Source organism: Stegostoma tigrinum, chromosome 41, assembly GCF_030684315.1.
Source record: "Stegostoma tigrinum isolate sSteTig4 chromosome 41, sSteTig4.hap1, whole genome shotgun sequence".
NCBI lineage: Eukaryota > Metazoa > Chordata > Chondrichthyes > Orectolobiformes > Stegostomatidae > Stegostoma > Stegostoma tigrinum.
In genome coordinates, this window is record NC_081394.1 from 4,416,425 (window position 1) to 4,428,531 (window position 12,107).

Consider the following 12,107-nt stretch of genomic DNA (forward strand, 5'->3'; position numbering starts at 1 on the left):
TTGGCACTGTTTACAGAGCACACTTGTGTAGGTGCACACGACTTCAGCTGAGCCATTTATAATTGGCACTTGCGCATCTAGCACCAAGCTTGCCCGAATCCCTAAACACAGTGAACTCACCCCATACCAGCCATGCCCCTTGGCTAAAGCATGTGAAATAACTTCAAGTAACACAAACAAAAATTAACTTATTGCATGGACATCTCCCGAAATTAACGTTAAACCTAAGTGCTAGTACACAGTAGCAGTGAAATCTATTAAATAGTTTTAAATAGTTATTTATTTGTAGATAACCGAAGTGGGTTCGCAGGCGAGTATGTGACACAGTTTCACTCAGTGAGTTAGCATTTGGAAGTGAGGTTTTCCAAAGCAGTATAAATATTAAAGCCACTCTCTCACACTGTCTTAATTCACTGCTTTTAGGGACGGATGTTTTTTGTCATCCACTAGGGCTAGTCCAACAGGATTCAGGAGTGATGAGTTGTGGGGTGGCGGGTGGCAGTGTGGGTTGGAATATCAGATCCTTAATACGAGTCCGGAACATAGCACATTTGCTTATATAGATTCACCCAGCTGAGAAAAAGGCTGTCAGTCCATAGTGCCTGTGATCATGCTTTGAAAGATGTCTCCAATTAGTCATACTCAACTCCTCCCACCCATGCACTCTTCCCCCATTCCCCCACCCCACCACCCCCATGCCCCCAAAGCTCCCATCCGTGTCCCTCTGTGACTGACCCTCCTGCCCCCGGGAACAGTCTCTCTCTCTCTCTCTCCCTCATCGACTCGATCAAAATCCCCCACTAACACCACAGTCCCCCCCACGCCACCACCCCTAGCCCCAGTGATTCTAAGCGTCCCTATTCAGTCTCTCCCTGAACGTCTCCTAGCTCCAGGGGGAAATGGTCCCTGCCTCTCCTGGTCTCTCTACGTGAACCGAAGACCCTCACCCCAGCACCATCATGGTAAATCTCCTCTGCACAACACCCCCACCCCCCCCGCCACCAACACCCTATCTCCAACACTCTTTACAAAGCATATGCTGAGCAGAATCAGATACAGATGAAGGCAGGAAAGAAAAGATGCCAATCATTTGTAATTTAAAATGGCATGGCCCTCTGGTAACTCTGCCACAGTGAGAGGTCCTCATCCCCAATTAATGTCCTCTGGACGTTTCTGTTTTAGCTTTCAGATTGCATCAGGAGTGGGTGCTAAATTCCTTACTGAGCTGCTCTTTTAGAAAATTTGCGCATCTTGGAGAGCCCAGTGGATCAGCCAGCAAAGACCCTGATTTGTAGATTACGCATGGCTTATCTCAGTGGCTTGTAATTAAGGCCTGGCAGAAAGAAGAACATGTCCCTGAATCACCCACCCTCCTTCCCCATCCCTGCTCCCCAAAAAAGTTTTCAATCTGAAGTTTGGCTGATGTAACAGGCAAGAATATAAAATCAGCACCTGGCTAAGCTCCAGTGAAAGTCTTGTTCATTTCTACACAATGAGAACCAACCAACCCTGCCCACAAACATGACCCCCACCACTCAAAAAAAGAAAGGTTCTGAGGAAGGGTCACTGAACCCGAAATTATAATTCCGATTTCTCTCTCCAAAGCTGCTTCCAGATCTGCTGGATATATCCAGCAGCTTCCATTTTTGTCCTCTCCTCTCAGGCTTTTCAACTGTTTGGGGAAGTCTGGCCACCAAATTTGGTAAATGAATTCTGGATGTGAGTTTGCTCGCTGAGCTGGAGGGTTAGTTTTCAGACGTTTCGTCACCATTCTAGGTAACATCATCAGTGAGCCTCCGATGAAGCGCTGGTGTTATGTCCCGCTTTCTATTTATCTGGTTAGGTTTCCTTGGGTTGGTGATGTCATTTCCTGCGCTGGTGATGTCATTTCCTGCTCTTTTTCTCAGAGGGTGGTAGATGGGCTCCAAATCAATGTGTTTGTTGATGGAGTTCCAGTTGGAATGCCATACTTCTAGGAAATCTCGTGCATGTCTCTGTTTGGCTTGTCCTAGGATAGCAGCTAAATTAACTTAAAAGACCCTATACAGACAACAAGCAAAATGAACGTCATCTACAAAATACCTTGCAGGAACTGTGACAAACACTACATTGGACAAACTGGCAGGAAGCTAGCCACCAGGATACACGAACATCAACTAGCCACAAAACGACATGACCCACTATCACTCGTATCCTTACACACAGATGAGGAAGGACACCACTTTGATTGGGACAACACATCCATCCTAGGACAAGCCAAACAGAGACATGCACGAGAATTCCTAGAAGCATGGCATTCCAACCGGAATTCCATCAACAAACACATTGATTTGGAGCCAATCTACCATCACCTGAGAAAAAGAACAGGAAATGACATCACCAATGCAGGAAATGACATCACCAACCCAAGGAAACCTAACCAGATAAATAGAAAGCGGGACATAACACCAGCGCTTCACCAGAGGCTCACTGATGATGTTACCTAGAATGGTGACGAAACGTCTGAAAACTAACCTTCCAGCTCAGCGAGGAAACTCACATCCAGAACATCAACCTGAGCTACAAATCTTCTCAAAACTCACTTGGAAAATGAATCCTAAGCGAGGGTCTCGCTCTGCTCAAGGATACAGGGGTCTACTCTCTCCTATGTTTCATAAAACTGAACACCGCTTTCGAAACTAAACAAAAGGCTGAATAAAGCAGCTACTTCACGAGGATAGATATTTTGAACAAGTGTCACTGGACCTGAAACGTCAACTCTGCTTTCTCTCTCTGCAGATGCTGCTGAGTTTCTCCAGCATTTTCTGTGTTCGCTGGTTTCAGGTCTGCAGCATCCACTGCATTTTTAGTGCATGTATTTGGAAGAGCTGATCTGTGATTGTATCTTTGTGTCTGCCTTCCCTGTCATCCTTGCCTTTACAAGCTCGTTCCCATCTCCCTGTCTCTGATAAAAACGCTAACAAAATCCTGAGTTGTATTAGGAATTTGTGGAATCCCTCCAGTTGGTCCATAGATTCCACACCAACCCTCTGAGGACCATTCCCGTCCAGGTATGCTCTATCCCTGCAACCCTGCATTCCCCACCTGGCCTGCACAGCCCTGAACCCTACGGGTAATTTAGCATGGCCAATCCACCCTAACCTGCACATCTTTGGACTGTGGGAGGAAACTGGAGCACCCGGAGGAAACCCACGCAGACATGAGGAGGATCTTCAAACTCTACGCCGTCAGTGGCCCGAGGCTGGGATCGAACCTGGGTTCCTGGTGCTGTGAGGCTGCAGTGCCACACAGTAAGCCCCTTCTCTGCTGGTGCGTATCAGTAAGAAAGGATAAAAGATCATAATGAATTTATTTTTTTAAGAACTAAAGGAGAAAACCTCAGCGTTTTCCCGCCCGCTGAATTCCCTGCAATATTCATGTTTGATTAAATAAGAAGTTAAAGATATCACAGCCCGGGGGGTCTCAGAGAGAGAGAGGTGATGGTGACCTGAGGGTCACTGTGCCCAATGGAAGGGGAGGCATCGAGGAGGTTAACTCCAATCATCGCAGGAATTGTTGACATCACTGACTTATTTTTTCATTCGCTCATTCAGTCATGAGGCATCGCTGTAGGGCCAGCATTTAACGGCCATCCCTAACTGCCTAGAGGTTGTGGGTCTGGAGTCACATGGAAATCCGACCAGACCGGGCTGACAAATCTCCTTCCCTAAAGGACTTTAGTCAATCAGATGGGATCTTCCTGGCAATTGGCAATGGTCATCATCAGACTCTTAATTCTGGATTTTTATCGGATTCAAATTCCACCGGCTGCCGTGGTGGGATTCGAACCCGGGTCCCCAGTATATCCCCTGGGTCTCTGGGATAATAGCTCTAGACCCACCTCTAACCAGAAAACTGACCCCACTAATAGAGTCCTACCAGACCATAGGGCTGTTCTCTCTTTGGAGAGGGAGGGAGAGGCAGAGAGAGAGGGAGGGAGAGGGAGAGAGAGAGGGAGGGAGAGAGAGGGAGGGAGAGAGAGAGGGAGAGAGGGAGAGAGAGAGGGAGAGAGAGGCAGAGATGGTTGGGGTTGATTTAACCTGAGCACCACACAGGAGAAAAGTTGAGAAGGATAGCTGCCCAGGATAACTAAAGCCACTGTGGGATTCCAACCCCACCCTGTTGACCTCTTTCTGCATTGGCTGAATGGAACCCAAAGGAAGGACAATCTGGTGTAAAGCCCAGGAGAGGCAGGGTCTTCACTTGGACACATGGCGCGGGCCTCCGGGGGGCTGGATGGCAGCTCTGCTGCAGAAAATTCAGATTTCCTGGGGTGGGATTCCAAACACAGCCAGCATCCGCAGATCCCGGTTCCCTCGCCCCATTCCGAACCTTCAGAGAAAGAGGCTGCTCTCTCTCTTTAGAGCTACCGGGAGTTGAGGTAGTGACCGGAGACAAATCCCTCCTGATCCAGAGTTAGGGGCACTACCAATGAGCTGCAAGAGGCCTTCAAGCAACTGTCCAACAAGCGCAGGAGGAGGCCATTCAGCCCCTCCGAGCTATCTCCAACACTCAATGAGATCCCAACTGATCCTTGCGGGCCATTGCTCCAGATTCCCCTGTAATCTCCTTGGATAATTGGAAATTGATTGAGCTGAAGGATCTTTTATCGAATGTCGATCGACTTCCATTGGCAGAGGTGGGGTTTCCAAACCGTTGCCGAGTTTTTCCTCCTGAGAGATTTGGTACGGAGACCACAGACTCCCTGGAAAAGAGGTTGGCCTGGAGGGTTGGGGGATCAAAATACTCCACTGAGTCACGGGTGGTGGTGGGGGGTGGGGGGGGGGGGCGCGGTGAATAGGAAGATCACGTAGCTCTCCTGAAAACCATTCTCCAAGATTGCGGCTGCCCTTCTAACTCACCTCCACTTTCTTCCTCATTCCTCAGGGCCCAGGAATATCTTGATCTCAGTCTGAAGGGGTCAGGCTCTTACCCAAAGACTGCGTCTTCCATTCTCCCCACCATCCCCCACTCCAACCCCCCTTCCTCTTCCCATAACCCTGTCGGGGGAGTGTGCGGAATCAGCCCCAAAACTTCAGTGACAGAAAATCAACCCTTTCTCGACTGGTCCGAACCAGTCTACTGTCCCCAGGGAGAATAAAAAGGGCATCAGTGATCATAAATAAAAAGGCATCAGTGATCATAAAACAACATGCAGGTTGGTATCAAACAAAATCCCCAATCTACAGGCGCAAAATCCCGTGGCAACGCAGGTCGAGGAGGGAAAATGATGCAGGATGTCACGCAGTGGGACAGAATGTGACTCTCGTTGGAAAGAGAGAGATGTGTCACTGAAGCTTTTTGTCTCGCATCAGGACCTGAAATGCAAGAATGCCAAATTTCTCAGGAAATGGAAATTTATAGCACAGCAGAAAACAATTAGTTGACAAGACCTGGGTTTTCCACGGACAAAGCAACTGGGAGCTATAGAGTCCCCAAGCTCTGGATGTCCCCCCAAACAGGATTCTACAGTCAGTCCAAAAGAGACGATCTGCCTATTTGGAAATTGAGCACCACTCTGTGTGTGAATTCCAAGGGTGTGAGTCCAAATAGGTCACACATTCCAATGGTCAGTTGCTTGAAGTAAATCAGCTATTCACAAGACTGTACCCTCACAGCTCCATCTTGCCAGCTCCCAAAACAAAGGGCTATTTTTCAGTCTAATTCCAAAATGAGGGAAGAAGACCTTCCAAACAATCTCGAGCGTGCGGATGCTTACGACAACCACTACAATGCACGAGAATCGGTTTGAGCTCGTAATTTACACTCAAGGGATGAGGCACACAGAGAGCTAGGTACGGCAAATCAGAGGGAATGTGTGTTAGCCTCATTCCTTCTGTACAGCCCAGGAACAAGACTTGTCTTATCAGAGTCGACTTGTTAAACAGTTGGCACCCCTTCCTTCTGCAATAGAAATAGTTGAAATTTGGCACCTTTGCATTCGACCTGATAATCGAATGATGAAAATCTTTGGAAATGTCCCTCCTCAGCTACAAATCATGATATTTATCTGCACAGCCTAGTGGGTAATGAGATGGGACGAGATCAATCTGTCATCTGATACATTGACTAAAATATATTGATTGAATCTTTAAAGATTCACCTCTCTCATCTGTGGGAGTTGAAGTCGTCATCTCCAATTGCTTTGAACTGACCAAATGTACACTTCATTGAGCATCAGACAGTTTTGATACTGGTTAGAATTTCTCAAGGATTCTCCTTGTGGTAACATCTTTCTCAGGGTTAAGTTGTAATAAATTGTCGTCAAGGACCAAGGATGATTAACCCATCGCCTTCCAAGTGCTACACAATTGTGAGAGTTCAAGTGACCTTTCTTCTGTGTTGCAGTGATCCTATGATAGTTGGGGCTAGGGACAGTTGGTGGTCCACAAGTAGTTAGTATCGCTGCTCAGTGAGGTCAAATACTCTCAATTCCCAGCAGTGAGAACCCAGAGAAACAACAGTTAAACAACCATAGTTAAAAATAATGAATTTCTGGTAATGACTTAAGCCCATAGGAGCAGTTCACCATGGCCAAGAAACCACAGTCATTAAACTGAGAGAGAAAACGAGGGTCGCATTGACAGGAGCAGGTCCTCCAGCAGAAGACGGTGGATAATCTCAGTATCTGACACATTCTCATTCACCAAAAAAAGTAGACTGTTTCTTTGAATGGAAAAAAGTACAGCTTGACTCCACCTTTAGTCTCTTTTCGAGCCAGCCTGAAATGTGTGCAGGGGTTAGAGGGTGGCAGGTGGGGGCAGTTGAGGTGAAGGGTGGTGGAAGGGAAGTTGTCACCGACCAGATTTGCCGAAGTAGTAATCTCTCTCTGTCGTTGTTCGTCTTGAGCAGCCTTGGGAGTCCCATTGTTTGCTGAACAGACTTTTGTGGGCTCTTTTATTTCCACCAGCCACAAAACCGCTCCAGTTGTAACAGAGACAACAGAGAATCCAAACCAGAGATCATCAGTGTTCAGTGCTGTGAGGTGGAATACTTGCTAATAACAAAGCCATCGATTAAAAGAAAAGGCAAGTTTGATCAGTGTTTACAAGTAGCCTATTGAGGTTCTGGGCCACTTAGCGACCATCTCTCTCTCTCTCTCTCTCTCTCTCTCGCTCGCTCACTCTCTAGATGAAATATTCTTTCTTCCTCTCATGGCTCTCGTTCCCATTAATGAAAGCTTCCCGCGCCTCTCCATGCTCATCCAATCCGCTAGCTTCATGCGTCAGGTAAGAACCTAGATCGGAGTCACAAAGGAATTTTGGAAGTGAGATTGGGTGTGCCAACCAACCAAAGCTGAACATTTGAGCATTTCCATCGCGTCTTCCACGACTTCAGTGGGTCAACTGTGATGGGGGTGAAGGAAATGTGACTAATGCACAGTAAGCTCCCACGGCCAGGAATGGCAAAACAGTCTGGGCCCTTCAACACTTTTCACTTTGGAATATTGAGTGAGCATTTAATTTTTTTTTTGCCACTTTATCCACAGATACCCATCCCTAATTGCCCCTTTGAACAGGATGAATGGCTCAGAGAGTTAGCATTCAACTACTCTGTGGGGGATCTGGAGTCATGTGTGGGCCAAACTGGAAGAGAATGGGCAGATTTCCCTCCCCAAAGGGCATTAGTGAACTCAGATGGGGTTTTACCGACAACGTGACTGACAAATCAAATTTCGATCTTTTCAACCCCGGGTCTACTTTTGATGTTTATATAAACGATTTGGATGAGAAGATACGAGGTACGGTTAGTAAATTTGTGGATGACCCCGAAATTGGTGATATGGTAGACAGCAAAGAAGGAGACAGAGCGGGAGCAGCGGAGGAAGTGACGAGGACCAGAGGGGCAGCCGGGAAGGAAGGCAGTGAGTATAAATGCTCACCCTTCGACGCCAACGGCCATTTTGAGTGCGAGCAGCAGCGGAGGTAAGACGGGCCCGGAAGACTGCAGCGAAGGCAAGGCAGTTTTTTAAAATTACTTACCGGTAGCGGGCAGCAGTGTTTTCTCTTTCACAGAAGGAGCGGAGCAGAGGAGGAAGTGATGAGGACCAGAGGGGCAGCCGGGAAGGAAAGCAGTGACCATATATATCGGCAAGGCGGCTAAACCCGAGACTCTACAACTGTAGAGTCTCCCACCCGCCCTCCTCCTCTAACCTAGTTAATAAGGTAAGGTTCATTCTAAACTTTCTCTATTGAATAGAAAAAATTGTTATTAATTTTATAGCAACTTGAACTAAGCTTTCTACTTTAGTACTGAGTGGGTGTTCAGATAAGTGGGGTATGGATGCTAGGGCAGTTGCTTGCTCCTCCTGCAGAATGTGGCAGGTGGGAGACATGGCACACGTCTCCGCTGGCTACATCTGCGGGAAGTGCACCCAACTCCAGCTCCTTGAAAACCGTGTTAGGGAAATGGAGCTGGAGCTGGATGAACTACGGATCATTCGGGAGGCAGAGGGGGTAATTGAGAGGAGTTACTGGGAGTTGGTCACCCCTAAGGCTCAGGACGAGGATAGATGGGTTACAGTTAGGGGGAGGAAAGGGGACAGACAGACAGTGCAGAGATCCCCTGTGGGCATTCCCCTCAGCAATAAGTATACTGTTTTGGATACTGCTGGGGGGGGATGACCTACCAGAGGAAAGTCATAGTAGCCAGTTCTCTGGCACTGAGCCTGACACTGTGGCAAAGAAGGGAAGGGGGCAGAATAGAAAAGTACTCGTGGTAGGGGACTCGATAGTTAGGGGAATTGACAGGAGATTTTGTAGTCAGGATCAGGATTCCCGGAAGGTATGTTGCCTCCCTGGTGCCAGGGTTCGGGACGTCTCCGATCGGGTGTATAATTCTAAAAGGGGAGGGCGAACAGTCAGAAATCGTGTTACATATTGGCACTAATGATAAAGCCAGAAAAAGGATTGAGGATATAAAAAGTGATTTCAGGGAGTTAGGATGGAAGCTGCAGAGCAGGACGAACAGAGTAGTGTTCTCTAGTTTACTACGAGATAGCGAGGCGAGGAACAGGGAGCGGACGCAGCTTAACACGTGGCTATGCAGCTGGTGTAGGAGGGAGGGCTTCAGATATGTAGATAATTGGGATGCCTTCTGGGGAAGGTGGGACCTGTACAAGAAGGACGGGTTGCATCTGAACTGGAAGGGGACCAATGTCCTGGGTGGATGGTTAGCTCGAATAGTTTGAGAGGGTTTAAACTAGTATGGCAGGAGGGTGGGAACCTGAGCTGTATACCGGAAGTGAGAGTTGATGCAGGTGAGGCAATAGCAATAGACCAGCTAGTGGGAAGGATTTTCCTGGGAAGGAACCAAGGGATCGGTTAAAGTGTGTTTGCTTTAATGCAAGGAGTATCAGGAATAAAAGTGATGAACTTAGAGCATGGATCAGTACCTGGTGCTATGATGTTGTGGCCATAACAGAGACATGGGTTTCTCAGGGGCAGGAATGGTTGCTGGATGTTCCAGGGTTTAGAGCATTTACAAAGAATAGGGAGGGGGGAAAAAGAGGAGGGGGTGTAGCACTACTAATCAGAGAGGGTATCACAGCGACAGAAGCTTCCATTGTCGAGGAAGATCTGCCTACCGAGTCAGTGTGGGTGGAAATTGGGAACAGCAAGGGAGTAGTCACCTCGTTAGGGGTTTACTACAGGCCCCCCAATAGCAGCAGGGAGATTGAAGAAAGCATAGGTCGACAGATTTTGGAAAAGTGTGCACGCAGTAGGGTTGTTATAATGGGTGACTTTAACTTTCCCAATATTGATTGGAACCTCCTTCGAGCAGAAGATTTGAATGGAGCTGTTTTTGTAAGGTGTGTTCAGGAAGGTTTCCTAACTCAGTACGTTGACAGGCCGACGAGGGGAGAGGCCATTCTAGACTTGGTGCTCGGACACGAGCCGGGGCAGGTATCAGATCTTGTGGTGGGAGAGCATTTTGGTGATAGTGACCATAACTGCCTCATATTCTACATAGCTATGGAGAAGGAGAGGATTAGCAAAATGGGAGGATATTTAATTGGGGAAGAGGAAACTATGACGCGATTAGACATGAGTTAGGAAGCATGGACTGGGAGCAATTCTTCCATGGTAAAGGCACAATAGACATGTGGAGACTGTTTAAGGAACAGTTGTTGCGAGTGATGAATAAATATGTCCCTCTGAGACAGGCAAGAAGGGGTAAGATAAAGGAACCTTGGATGACGAGAGCAGTGGAGATTCTCGTCAAAAGGAGAAGGTAGCATACATAAGGTGGAGGAAGCTAGGGTCAAGCTCAGCCCTAGAGGATTACAGGCAGGCGAGGAAGGAGCTCAAAAATGGTCTGAGGAGAGCCAGGAGGGTGCATGAGAAAGCCTTGGCAGAACGGATTAGGGAGAACACAAAGGCATTTTACACTTATGTGAGGAATAAGAGAATGGTCAAAGAAAGAGTAGGGCCGATCAGGGATAGCATAGGGAACTTGTGTGTGGAGTCTGAGGAGGTAGGGGAAGCCTTAATGAGTTTTTTGCTTCTGTCTTTACAACAGAAACGAACTTTGTAGTGAATGAAACCTTTGAAGAGCAGGTGTGCATGCTGGAATGGATAGAGATAGAGGAAGCTGATGTGCTGAAAATTTTGTCAAACATTAAGATTGACAAGTCGCCAGGCCCGGAGCAGATTTGTCCTCGGCTGCTTGGGAAGCGAGAAATGCAATTGCTTTGCCACTTGCGAAGATCTTTGCATCCTCGCTCTCCACTGGAGTCGTACCTGAGGACTGGAGAGAGGCAAATGTAATTCCTCTCTTCAAGAAAGGAAATAGGGAAATCCCTGGCAATTACAGACCAGTAAGTCTCACGTCTGTTGTCTGCAAGGTGTTAGAAAGGATTCTGAGGGATAGGATTTATGACCATCTGGAAGAGCATGGCTTGATTAAATGCAGTCAACACGGCTTTGTGAGGGGTAGGTCATGCCTCACAAACCTTATCGAGTTCTTTGAGGATGTGACTAGAAAAGTTGATGAGGGTCGAGCTGTGGATGTGGTGTATATGGACTTCAGCAAGGCATTTGATAAGGTTCCCCATGGTAGGCTCATTCAGAAGGTCAGGAGGAATGGGATACAGGGGAACTTAGCTGCTTGGATACAGAATTGGCTGGCCAACAGAAGACAGCGAGTGGTAGTAGAAGGAAAATATTCTGCCTGGAAGTCAGTGGTGAGTGGGGTTCCACAGAGCTCTGTCCTTGGGCCTCTACTGTTTGTAATTTTTATTAATGACTTGGATGAGGGGATTGAAGGATGGGTCAGCAAGTTTGCAGACGACACGAAGGTTGGAGGTGTCATTGACAGTATAGAGGGCTGTCGTAGGCTGCAGCTGGACATTGACAGGATGCAGAGATGGGCTGAGAGGTGGCAGATGGAGTTCAACCTGGATAAATGCGAGGTGATGCATTTTGGAAGGTCGAATTTGAAAGCTGAGTACAGGATTAAGGATAGGATTCTTGGCAGTGTGGAGGAACAGAGGGATCTTGGTGTGCAGATACATAGATCCCTTAAAATGGCCACCCAAGTGGACAGGGTTGTTAAGAAAGCATATGGTGTTTTGGCTTTCATTAACAGGGGGATTGAGTTTAAGAGTCGTGAGATCTTGTTGCAGCTCTATAAAACTTTGGTTAGACCGCACTTGGAATACTGCGTCCACTTCTGGGCGCCCTATTATAGGAAAGATGTGGATGCTTTGGAGAGGGTTCAGAGGAGGTTTACCAGGAGGCTGCTGGACTGGAGGGCTTATCTTATGAAGAGAGGTTGACTGAGCTTGGACTTTTTTCATTGGAGAAAAGAAGGAGGAGAGGGGACCTAATTGAGGTATACAAGATAATGAGAGGCATAGATAGAGTTGATAGCCAGAGACTATTTCCCAGGGCAGAAATGGCTAGCACGAGGGGTCATAGTTTTAAGCTGGTTGGTGGAAAGTATAGAGGGGATGTCAGAGGCGGGTTCTTTACACAGAGAGCTGTGAGAGCATGGAATGCGTTGCCAGCAACAGTTGTGGAAGCAAGGTCATTGGGGTCATTTATGAGACTGCTGGGCATGCATAT

At 47.5% G+C, this 12,107-nt stretch overlaps 1 protein-coding gene across 1 annotated transcript in view; it reads right to left on the minus strand.

The window, feature by feature from the left end:
• Nucleotides 1-5,378: 5,378 nt before the first annotated feature.
• The window catches only part of cadm4 (cell adhesion molecule 4), a 198,204-nt gene continuing 191,475 nt past the window's right edge, over nucleotides 5,379-12,107 (minus strand). The window contains exon 8 of the mRNA XM_059641283.1: nucleotides 5,379-7,335. Coding sequence (XP_059497266.1) covers nucleotides 7,167-7,335 — 169 coding nt within the window. The 3' untranslated portion in view covers nucleotides 5,379-7,166. The remainder of the gene's footprint in view (nucleotides 7,336-12,107) is intronic.